The 11,462-nt window shown below is 54.1% G+C and overlaps 1 protein-coding gene across 1 annotated transcript in view; it reads right to left on the bottom strand.

Annotated features, from left to right (window-relative positions):
• Positions 1–551: 551 nt before the first annotated feature.
• The window catches only part of ACAD10 (acyl-CoA dehydrogenase family member 10), a 15,637-nt gene continuing 4,726 nt past the window's right edge, over positions 552–11,462 (bottom strand). Inside the window, exons 6-15 of the mRNA XM_082325520.1 lie at positions 10,608–10,767; positions 10,021–10,162; positions 9,161–9,229; positions 8,172–8,353; positions 7,431–7,581; positions 6,037–6,182; positions 5,018–5,191; positions 3,762–4,117; positions 1,606–1,674; positions 552–1,313 (exon numbers count right to left, since the gene is read on the bottom strand). Coding sequence (XP_082181646.1) covers positions 1,236–1,313; positions 1,606–1,674; positions 3,762–4,117; positions 5,018–5,191; positions 6,037–6,182; positions 7,431–7,581; positions 8,172–8,353; positions 9,161–9,229; positions 10,021–10,162; positions 10,608–10,767 — 1,527 coding nt within the window. The 3' untranslated portion in view covers positions 552–1,235. The remainder of the gene's footprint in view (positions 1,314–1,605; positions 1,675–3,761; positions 4,118–5,017; positions 5,192–6,036; positions 6,183–7,430; positions 7,582–8,171; positions 8,354–9,160; positions 9,230–10,020; positions 10,163–10,607; positions 10,768–11,462) is intronic.

Genomic DNA, 11,462 nt, shown 5'->3' with positions numbered 1-11,462 from the left:
CCCTGTGTTAATGCTTTTGCTCCTCTTGAGCAGGACCCTTCCCTTCCCTGGGGCTTAGCAGACAAACCCAGCAGCACTACAACCACATGCAAAGGAGGAAAACACCTTCACGGCAGACCCAGTGCTCTGCCTCAAACTCTCAGCTCTGCAATAGCTGGCTGGGATTGAGCCTGCCTGAAAGACGAGGTGGTGGGAGGCGCAAAGGCTGGGTGCCTGCTAGGAAATCATCCCAACTGTCTGGGCTGGGCAGATACCGGCTCAGATCCAGGCTCCCTCCCCCTTCCACGGCAGAGCCAGGTGCCGGGGGTTGAGGTAGAATTTCACCCTGGAGCCTGGGAGAAACCAAAGCTCGGGTTACCAGGCTTCCCTACAGCCCTATGGTCCTGGTGTTGAGCAGCCAGCACGGCCGCCCCAGGGCTCCTCCGCAGCACCCCTCGTGCCCCTGAGAGCAGGGGTGTGCTGGCCACCCTGGGCAGAGGGACGTGGCCTTGTGAAACTGGGTTGTGAGGCTGCGCCCGCGCCGGAGAAGCTGGAGAAGAATTCAAAGAAGTGTGCCCATCACTTTAATATTGAGTTAATACCAGACTACATACAAAGAGCCCAGGAATTCCCATGATTGTTCCCATAGTTCTCTCCTTGCTGCTGGCCGCTGTGAAGCACTGAAAGCCCCCACTGATCCAGTCTGCATCCTCGCCGATCCCCAGAGAAACCCAGAGAGATCCACTGCAGTCATGCGACCATGGAGACCTCCCAGTTCCTCCCAGCTCCAGGGGCTGCCTCAGCTCCGGAGTCTCCCCTGAAGCCATGAGTTCTCAAGGACCCGATTCAGTTCCCCCCACCACTGACTGGAGTCCTAGAGGCTGCAGGTAGCTGGAGGTGGTGTGCTGAAGGAGGAGAGACACCCTGCTCCATTCTCTTTATTCCCAAAACCAAGTCTTGCACTTCTGCCTGGTCGTTCCTGACAAACTCCCCCCCTGCAAGGCTGGTACTGACTGCCTGCAGCCTCATGACCCAGGGATGGATTTGCCCCACACCTATGGAGCCTGGCAATAAAGGCACAGAGCCCAGATACCAGATAACAGCAAACACCACTGAAATTCAGAAGCTCCCGGGCTGCTGTTAGCACGACCTCTCCCATGCCAGAGTGGCTGGTTCAGTCTCACGTCCGAGGCTCCCAGCGCTGCGGCTAGTGGCTCAGCTCTGGTTCGGAGAGCGCTGTGAACCACGCGGGACCTTCAGCCAGACACGGAGCTCAGGTCCGAGCGAAGCACCAGGCTGGGGTCTGCACTGCTGAGATGCCCTGCTCCAGAGACCTGTGTGAGAGCGAGATCAAAGCCCACGCAGGGCAAGTAAGGGGCTGCAGGACCAGGGAAGCACGGCAGAAAATGACCCAGCCCCCTCCAAATGCCCTGGGAAACGCAGTGCTGGGGAAATGTCCTCACCTGGGATCCCACAACAGACAGGACAAATCACCCCTCGTGCTCACGGGCCCCAGACTGCAATGCCTCGTTCCCACTGTGGAGGAGGCCCCAGAAGGGAGGTGTCCCTGCGTTGCTTTATTTGGGCCAGAGAAGGGTCAAATGTTAGGTGCATGCGTCTGCTCACCTGGCTGTCCTGATCCATGGCCTGCACAGTCATCGTCAGAGCCACTGCTTTGCTCCGGGCACTCTCTGCCTGATGGAAGAGGATGAGACACATTATATCCTCCTACAACCCCCTACCCTGGTGCTGGCCCCCTCCGATAGCCAGTCCTGGCTCCATCCCAGGCACGACACTGGGAGCGCGGCTGTGTGCCCGGTGCTTTGGCCAGACGCGCTTACGCTTGCTCTGAGAGAGAAACTGAGCTTTGCTCTGCAACCTTGGAGAGGATCTCCCCGGAGAACTGCGGGGACAGGCAGCTTTTGGGACCAGTGTGTGAAGCCTGCTGGCTCCCCGTGCGGGACGTGGCAGGATCAGCCAAGACGCTGCCCTGTTTTGCTGAGAGCGCCTCAGCCAAGGGCATCTCGCTACCAAGCTCACTGGGCCGAACCTCCACCCCTGCCGTGCCAGCTGGCATGAGGCGGGCTTGCCCTTGCCCTTGGCCCTTGCCCAGCTTATGAGTGCTGTGACAGTCCCAGGCCAGGACTACTTGGCTGTTTAACACTCCATTGCACTATCTTTCTGCTGCAGGCAGCAAGACTCCTCCCCTGGCTTTCACAATATGCTTCCACAGCAAAGGTTGACAGAGCAGGGACAATGCCAAGGGAAAGAAGAGTGGGGTGGACAGGGAGATGGCAGGGATGAGGGAGCTCTCTGGTCCCCCAGACAAGGAGCAGTGTCTCTACCACAAGCCCAAGGCATGGAGTAGAGAGCGTGGCAGTCCTGATGTCTGGAGACTTGGTGACTCTCTCCCAGCTCCGAAGATGAGTGTTTGGAAGAAGGACGAGGAGATCTGCTCATCTCAGCACTTCCAAATTCTCCAGAGCTGCTGCTTCCCCTCCTTTCCACCCTCTCAGGGGATCAGCTGCTAAGCACCCTGAAATGCTGGGGTTTGCTGGTTTCTGCCAGAGCACAAGGAAATGCTTCTGAAGGGCTGAACAACAGATTTTTTTTTTTTTTTTTTGGCAGCTAAAAGGCAGTTAAGTAACCCACTAGAATTTGATAATGTCACCAGAATACATTAAGAACATAATCTTGGTAGCAACCAAAGGATAGGGATGTTTGCTTTCATGACACACTCTGTGAATGATTACTTATGACACCACTCCCAGCATATCTGTTTGCAACACCAGCCAGCCCACAGCCACGAGCACACCGAGCCGCACCGTGGCCACCAGCAGCACTGGGAAGTGGAAGCACAGAGAAACCAGACAGTTTGCAGAGCCTGGGCAGGGGACCTAGGTGTCCCGATACCTGCGTATTTACCTGACGTGCCTTGCACTGGCAGAAGGAAGAGGCGCATAATTAAAGCTCTACAGTTCGAGACCCAATGCTGCTCCCATCTCTGCCACTGACCCACCACATGGCAAGTCACTTTGGTAGCTTGTTTCTGCTTCCTCACCACCATACCCGGAATGACCAACATCCCTCCATTTTGAGGGTTCAGGGCTTAGGCAGCACCCGCTCTGTGCAGGAGAGCCCAGGATGGTGGCAGGGCCAAACTCCACGTGGCATCCCAAAGCCCACGCTGCCAGTCACACTCAGCTTATCACTGGGCAGGGACAGCCCCTGCCAGGGAGAGCAGGATAAGAGAAGACAAAGGAGGAAACGAAGCTGTGGAGGTGCAAGCAGCTCCTTGCCCTGTCGGAGGGACTTCCCAAGGAAGCGCCAGGAGGGACTCTTACAGAGAGAGTTAACTTAGCCTTTCCCACACAGAGGCAGCAGCGAGGCTCCAGAGCCCTGCCAGGGGAAGGGAATGAGCAAGCGCTGGAGTGGCAGGTGTTGAAAAGTCCAAGCCCAGCCAAGCTCTGGGGACTCCACCAACATTGGTGGCAGGACCTTGGTGGAGCAGCACCAGCAATTACAGCTGGGCTGGCGTTAATCTGCTCATCTTGGAAGGGAGTGCCAGCTTCTGAAATTGCTGTTTCTCAGAATATGAACTCTGTGACTCGAATGTAGCCAGCAACGGGAACCCACCCCCCTTTCTGCAACCCACTGGACTCTACAAGTGCCAGGTGTCTGATGTGATTAGGAAAGCAAGGACACTCAGAGGCGTGCCACAATCCCCTACTCTGGCGCAGGTGCAGCAAAGCAAAGCTACTTTAGGGAGGAAGATGTCTCACCTTCAGTTCTAGAAGAGGACGTGGAGTCCATCTGGGCTGGGAAATCAGAAAACTCCACTGGACCCCCATTATCTTTCCCAGCTTGCAGCAAAGACCCTGGGCCACTCCCAGCAGGCTGGTGGGGGGAGTGACCAGGGGGACTTTGGGCTCCCGAGCTGCCCCAGGACGTGCCCAGGTACCATAGCTCCTGCTGAGGATCGGCCCTCGCCTGGCCCAGGTGCTGTAACGTCGTGCGAGATGCTTTGTGGTGGGGAGGCTGTCAAACACACGGAATCCTTCTTTTATGGCGAACTCCCAAGCCAGGTCGGCCACGAACTCTGCATCGTCCGGGCTGCTTTCACCTGGGGCTGGCCTCCCTGGGGACAAGAGAAGAATAGGACATCTTTGTTTGAACGAGCCCGTGTTAGGCAGTCACATCCCAAACAGCGCCACGTGCCCTTGTCTGGGCCAGCCCACCAGGACTGGAGGAGGCTCCTCTCCAAGGAATACGAAAATAATGTCTTGTTTTTCTCTGATAAGGACTCCCAGGCCAGACCTGATGTATGCAGATCAACAGCACTGAGAGTTCACACCACCTCCTCGCTTTCCAGTCTCTCTTCAAAGGTGGTGCTTAGTTTGAAGGTCTGAGAGCTCCACCTGTAGGACACGGGTCTGAGCTCTGAACTCTGGCCTCTGCTCAGTTCTCCCATGAAAGAAAATCGATCACACGGCAACCTCTGATCAGCACAGACAGCAAACAGGAACAGACCAGACCTTGCATCCAGCAAAAAGCAGCTGCTGGGGAAACGCCCTGTGTGTGCACCCCTTGGGCCCTTTTTTTCTGTTTGCAGGGCACAACCTGCCTACACAACACAGCCTGCCTGAGAGCTTATAGCAGCCTCACACCCTCCAGAGCCTGTGCTGGAGCAGCAAGGGAGCTCTGTGCTTTACAGGACACACCGTTCGCATCCCTCATGTCTACATGCGGCAATAACTCACTGCACGATTACTCCCAGGTCATTCACCTCCAGAGTGAAACAAGATCTCTCATTTTGATCCCTTATTTCCCACTGTCAGACATGCCACGCTTTGCTATAGCACCTGGAAATTCAGAGCTCTCAGGATTCACAGCCAGAAGTGCCTGAACCCTGCAGCGCACGCTGCTGGTCTGACCTCCCCCAGTTCAGTGTAAGAGCTCTCCCCACACCGGTGCTCGTGTGTCTGTGCTCTGGCTGCAGACCTGTGCAGAACAGGGCCGGCGTGGTTGGGTTCCTCACCTGCCAGAGCGCGTTTGTAGAGCCCCTGCAGCATTGCAGCCAGTCGGAAAAAGGCAAAGGCCATGTAGAAATTCCAGTTCTCGGGGCGCTCCACTCCCATGTGGCCACAGTACATCTGGGAATACTCCTCTGCTGTGGGGACTCCCAGATGCCCCAAATCACGCTTCCTCAAGCCTGGAACACGTGAAGAGGCAACAGTGAAGCAACAGACAGTGAGGAGCTCAGAGCTGCTAGGGATGCCGTGAGGCTTGTGGCAGAGCCATGCAGCTGTGGAGCAGCGGAGACACCTGTACCCATCCAACACCTGCGCTGCTGCCATGCTGTGTCTGTACATAACAACGGGGGTTTGGCACCAACGCACATAGGTGAAATGCATACGGGGCAGTTTTCTTCACTGGAGTGAGATTGTGAAAGCAGTGACTGATGGATCTTCCTCCTAAACAATGGGGTGATTTTCCTCCCTGTTTACCCCTACACTGTTCTTTTTAACAAATGCATAACTTTGTGGACAAACCCCTTCTGGGCTGGCCTGGTTCACAGCTTTCCCACCCGAAAGAGTTCCCCAGCTTTACAGCTGAAGTGAGAGGGAAAATAATGCAAACTAATTTCTAAGCACAGTTTTGCAAGCTGTGAAGCAGCGTCCTCCTCTCTGGGGCCATCCCCGACATGAATGCTAACAAAGGTCCGTGTGCATGAACAGGGTGACAGTACCAGCCAGGGTAGGGAGCACGTGGCAGAGTATCTGCCAAACGGGTGGCAGATATGAGACAAACCGGGGATGGGGCGATCATGGCACAGCGATTACTGCGTATGCAGAAAGATGTTTCCGCCCTGGAGGGATGCAGGGTTCTTCAGGGAGGGGAGAAAGGGCAGAGCAGGGAATATGGGAGGAGACCCACAGCCCTTTCCAACTGCAATGAGCCCAACTGTCAGCTGAGCTCTCTGAGCAGGAGCTAATCTGTTTCTGAACTCTGTTTCCCCTCTCCGTGTGTCAAATGTGACTTTGCCCCTCTCTGTACCTCTCAGTGCATTAAAGTGAGGTGGCAGGAAGTAGGCCATACAGTTATTCGCCAAATCAGAGATGGGATCTCCTAGAGTTGAAAGCTTCCAGCCAAGGACAGCAAGGACTTCTGGCCTGTCTGGATGAAAGACCAGGTTGTCCATCCTGTATCAGAGGGAAAAAGAGATCAGAAAAGTCTCAAGAGGGGAAAAAAAATCCTAGTGCTCAGCAGCAGTAGGTGCTTTCCAGTGCTTTTCCCTCTCTTCAAAAATTGCCGAGTCCTTTGGGAGGCTGCACAAGTGAATGATTAATTTCTGCAAGCATAGGTCAGGGAGGATGGAGATTACTCAAGTGACCTCCCTGGTTAATGATGAACAGAACTGTGCTTTGAAGAATGAAACCAAATTATTCAGGGCCTCAGATCATTAACAGATGTTACAGGACAGGCTAGCCAAAAAGTGAAGAAGGCAAGTCACTGTCCAGGGGGATCTTCCGGTCATTTCAAAGGCACATAACAACTCCAGGCCCTGCATTGTCACGTGCTGTAGATTATGCACAGTACAGCCTTCAACAGTCTGAGCCCCAGGAGAGGGCAGCAGCCTACTGAGGAGGAAACAGAGGGCAGCCATCCTGCCAGGGTGCAGAGAGCTCCCCAGCTTCCAGTCACACAGGAACCGTGCGCGCTAAGCCTCACGGGAAGGAGCCTTGGCCCGGAATTGGCACACGCCTACGCTGCAGCTTCACACCCGTGGCAGCCAGGGTCTGACAACACAGAAGTAGCTCTCAGCATCCCTCACCTCTGTCCTCAGCCACCACGCACCTGCATGACTTCACCCGTAACACTGCCAGGTTTTGCCATACATCCTGCAGCATCTCACCAGCCACCCAAACCCTTTAAGCACCAAATATCATTAGCAGCACGCTCCAGGACTGATTTCTGAGTATTGCAGAAAGAGTTGATGATCCCCCAGTGTTAGACCAGTGTTTGCAGTGGTTGGGCAAAGAACCTCTGAAACACCAACTGAGGCAGAAAGATCAGAAACGGGCATCAGGAGTCCAGGCTTTCAGTTCCTGCCCCGGTTTCCCTGCTCTCGAATGCGCGCTGCTTTAAACTGCCACAGATCAGTAGGCAGATAAACACTGGGGAAAATATGAGAGCTCTGGGTGCAAGACAGCACCGTTCAGAGCTCTTGAATATGTTTCTCATGACAGATGAGAAGGGTCTGTGGCCCTCTAGGTCTCATTACCTGAGGGATGCTGAACATGACCCAGAGCCCAGCTTTCGGACTGCTCTGAAGCTGCTGTGCCAGCCCAGCTCAGCACCTCTCTGGAGTTTGCATATCGCTTTACACTCTCTCTCCCTCTCTACCGCCCAGGATGTGCTCCAGGGCAGTGCTGTCAGCCAAGCAGTACCTGAAATCACCATGCACGACTGTCATCTTCTGAGATTCAGGAAAATGCAGAGGCAGCCACTTGATGAGTCTCTCCATGGCTGGGATAACATGAGTTTCCATAGCTCGATACTGCTTTGTCCAGGTCTTAACTTGCCACTGAATGTAATTACCTGTAAAAAGGGAACGAAGGCTCTCAGGGAAAGGGACAGGCACAAAGAGGCTTCAAAAGAGATGCATAAAAGGTGCACGCAGAAAAAGTCAAAGAGGCAAGCAGATCTCAGTCCAGCACCCTGAGATAAGCTCCAAGAGTTTAATTGTGATTTCCAGGGGTCTCATACATTCTTAACTGGGCACTGGATTTGATATTCTGGTGGAAATAATCAGATCCTGGGCAAAAATGTAACTTATCCACCAACTCTGAGAAGCTGAGATAGCCCTGCCATCTCCCTGAGACAGACTGGAGGAGCTAAGGAAGTTTGGTCAGAGATGGTAGCAAACAAGTTTCTCCTGCACCCACAGTGCAGCTCTTGCTCATGGCGGGAAGCTCTGGGGACTAGTAACAGGAAACACGGGTCTGGAGGATCTAAAGCAGATCTCCACACCCTCCCACCACGCCTGGGGATTCAGACAGCCTGATGCCCATCTTCGCTTTCCCAACTGCCCCCAAGTTTGGCCCAAGCCCTGTACCCGAGCCTATCCCTTGAGATGCTGATACACAGGAGAAGAAAACAGCGATAGAGGATACATAGCCTTCTCTCACCATGCTCCCTGAGGTCCTCCAGTTTGGCTGCTCTGAGGTCTACGCTGTGGATCTTGGAGAGGACTTGACTCATGGCAGCATAAATAGCCCTTCGCTGGCTAGGCTGCAGCGCAGGCAGGGAGACGTCGCTGTAGACATGGCCAGCGCAGTGCTCCATCAGGTAGAAAGGTGTGCCAAGGGTGCTGGGGAGGCAAGGTGGAACCAGCAGGTCTGAGGTTAAACCTGCTACCTACCACCCCTCAAATCTCACCTGCACCTTGAACGTGCCCCCAGGCCTCACCTGCATGGCAAGGTGAAGAGCAGCCTCAGCAGCACTTGAGCACTCACGCCCAGCTGTGGCCTGGGCTCAAGCCCCACAGCGCAGGCTGCCAGCCTGTAGCACATGGCTGTGGCATGACCAGTCCCGTTCCCTCCAGCCCCAGGAAGCTGAGCTTGGGGCCGGGCTACAGCACCAACCATCTCCCCGCCTCCCCTGCAGTGCGCTCTGGAGCCGGGCTGTCGCACGCAAACATCACCAACAGTGGACACACATTTAACTGCAGTGCAGAGACTTATTACTGCAGCCAGCAGAGATCTGAGCGGAGCTGTGCTGACTGCAGGCTAGACAGGGTGTCTCGGTCTCAGACTTGCTGCTATCGCAGCTGTAGATCTTGGGGCAAGCCTGAGGACTGGCAGTTAGAAAAATTACCTCCTTATTGGAAACCTGAGCACGCTGAGTCAGCGGAAAGCCCTACAACATTGTTTTATAGCCCCTTTTCAAAGGAAGACAGCATTTTGATTAATTGCTAAAATAGGACACACCTAAACCAAGCCAAATAAAAGTGTTACTGTCCTTTGAACTTCTAGAGGCTCCTCTAGCCCAAGACTGGGCAAACGCTAATTAGACCAGTGCACTTTGTGAGGTCTGGCTCCTTCTCTCCTCTCCTCATCTTTGGGGGAACCTGGCTGAAGTTGTCAAGCACAGTGTGAAAGCTGAGGGACAAGATTACCTTCTGTCCTCGCAGAGAGCAAGTACAGTAGGAACAGGAACACCAGCCTCAGAGAGTGCCTTCAGTACCCTGCCAGGGCGAGTCAGAGAGCCGCGTCAGCACAGAAAGGCATTAGGGAATCAACACGAGAACTGCATTGTTGCTAGGCAGACACGCAATGTTAAAGGGAGTCCTGTGCTCAGTTTTAAGCACACTAAAATAACATGGCTGGGGGTAGCGGAAAGCAGCACACCAAAATTTTTGTATGGCCCACAGCCTCGAGACTAACATACTCCGAAAAACCAGGGGGAGACCACAGCAGCCCCCCCACAAGTGTCCTGCTGCTCTGCTGCTGAGGCAGGGACCTCTGGCACAGCAAACTGGTTTGCAGCATGACCGCTCCAGCACGGGGCTAGCCCTTAGCTAGGCTTCTCGCTGCGCAGTTGCAGTGTCGTGCTGCAACCTCTCTCCCACCCAAGGTGCCAGACGGGACAGTGAGAGCCTGCGTCTCCCAGCGTGTGCTGGGAGAGCTGCGGTGTGCTCCGTGGACTGGAAGGATCGCAGTGCAGGAGTGGGGAGGGTGCTTTTCACAGGCACAGGGTCCTAACTGCATGCTCACTGCCAGCTGCAGGACGGTAGCACAGCCTTGTCTCTCAATCCAGGACTGCTCACGCTAGCCGTAGCAAATGGACGGATCACAGACTGGGATACGGAGCTGTGCAAAATGCAGGGGAGGACAATGTGGGAGGCAGGTGTGTGAACTGTGTGCGTGATGTGGGACAGAAAAGGCGAGGCTGGAACAGAGCACTAGGAGGGGCTTGTTTGGGATCTACAAGACTCCTCCCTGGTCAGCTGGCACGAGGAGCGCAGCTCCTTCTCACCTGTATTCCCTTCTGACAGCAGGGCCTGAGGGATGCAGGCTGTCAGAGGGCTCCTTCTTCAGCACAAGCAAGCGATCTCCAAACTTGACGCAATAGGTCCGGGTAGACTGTCCGTGGCCAAATTGCCGTAACACTAGTGGGCCTGAAGAGTTGAGAGCAGAGGGTCAGCAAACAGAAGCATGAGCTGGGATTATTTCTCACCACTTCTCCAGGTTTTACTTCCCCTTCCTGCGCCTGGGTCTGAGATCCCACTTGCGGCAATCGGGAACCTACACTTTGCTCCCGTGTCCCAAATCCCTGGAGAGCATGGCAATTGCTCATAGATGGCTCACAGGCCAGGAATATTCCTGGCATCTCTTTGGGAACTTATGCTCAATCCCTCCCAAATGAGGAAGTCCTAAAATGCTGTTTCCCATTTCTGAGAAACAGTGATGGATCACTGAAACCTGAATGGCTGCAACATTTGCTTGGAGATTAGGAGCCTTTCATTAATACTATTTTTCAATCCATCTGTCGTAGGATGGAAAGAGCCAATGGCTCCAGAATATGCGAGCTTTGAGGCTGAAGAGCAAAAAGCACTGCGATACCTGTTGCCTGGTCACTGAGAACATTTTCAAGGTACTTTTGCAGATGATCTTTTGGGATTTCCATGCTTGGTCTCACTGAACGAGTATATGGAACAAACCCTTGCAAAGGAAAACCCAGATAGGTTTCCAGCTCTTTGAGTGCTACTTCTGGATCATCAACCTGGAAGCAGGAGGGAGAAAGAAACACTGGGTGATAGTTAGAGGATAAAATTGCCTGGGAAAAAAAGAGCTCCGCACACTTCTGAGGCATTTATCTGTGAGTCCCACAGCACCGATCCACTAAGACACACAGGAGTTCACTGGTCAGTCCCTGCCAGCACAGAGTGCCATTAGCAATACTCGCTGAGCCTCCCGCCTTGGTCTCTGTCCTGGAGACGTTCCTGTTACTGTGGCATAGGCACTGTGAGCTTGGGCTGGGCTAAGAGCTGGAATCCCCTGTGTGCGGTCCAGGGGAGAAGAGTTCATTCTTCCCACCAGTGCCTTGCTTGTCCTTCCCCCTCACCAAAGTAAAACCCCTGTGCTCACTATCCCCAAAGCCTGGGGGTTAACCAGCCACTCCCCAGCTGACAGATCCATGAAGCCTCAGAGCTTCTAGAAACGTATTAAATACGTCTTATTTTCTCACATCAGATGGATGTGGTTGTCTCAACCATACGGTTGGGGCTGTTTCTCTAATAGGAAACAGGTCCATAAAGGAGAAGCGACTTCTCTGAGTTTACACTGGTTGTAGGGTTTAGAGCTGTGAATGAAACAGGGCAGTGCAGACTTTGCCAGTAATCCTCCCCTTTAACCCCGCCACATCCTGTAGGAATAAGGACAGGCTGAAACAAAAGGCTTGGCAACACGAGTCTGCCA

Source organism: Platalea leucorodia (assembly GCF_965183815.1).
Source record: "Platalea leucorodia genome assembly, chromosome: 12".
In the NCBI taxonomy this organism is placed as follows: domain Eukaryota; kingdom Metazoa; phylum Chordata; class Aves; order Pelecaniformes; family Threskiornithidae; genus Platalea; species Platalea leucorodia.
Note: the sequence above shows the minus strand (reverse complement) of the source record. Positions and strands in the feature narration are given on the sequence as shown.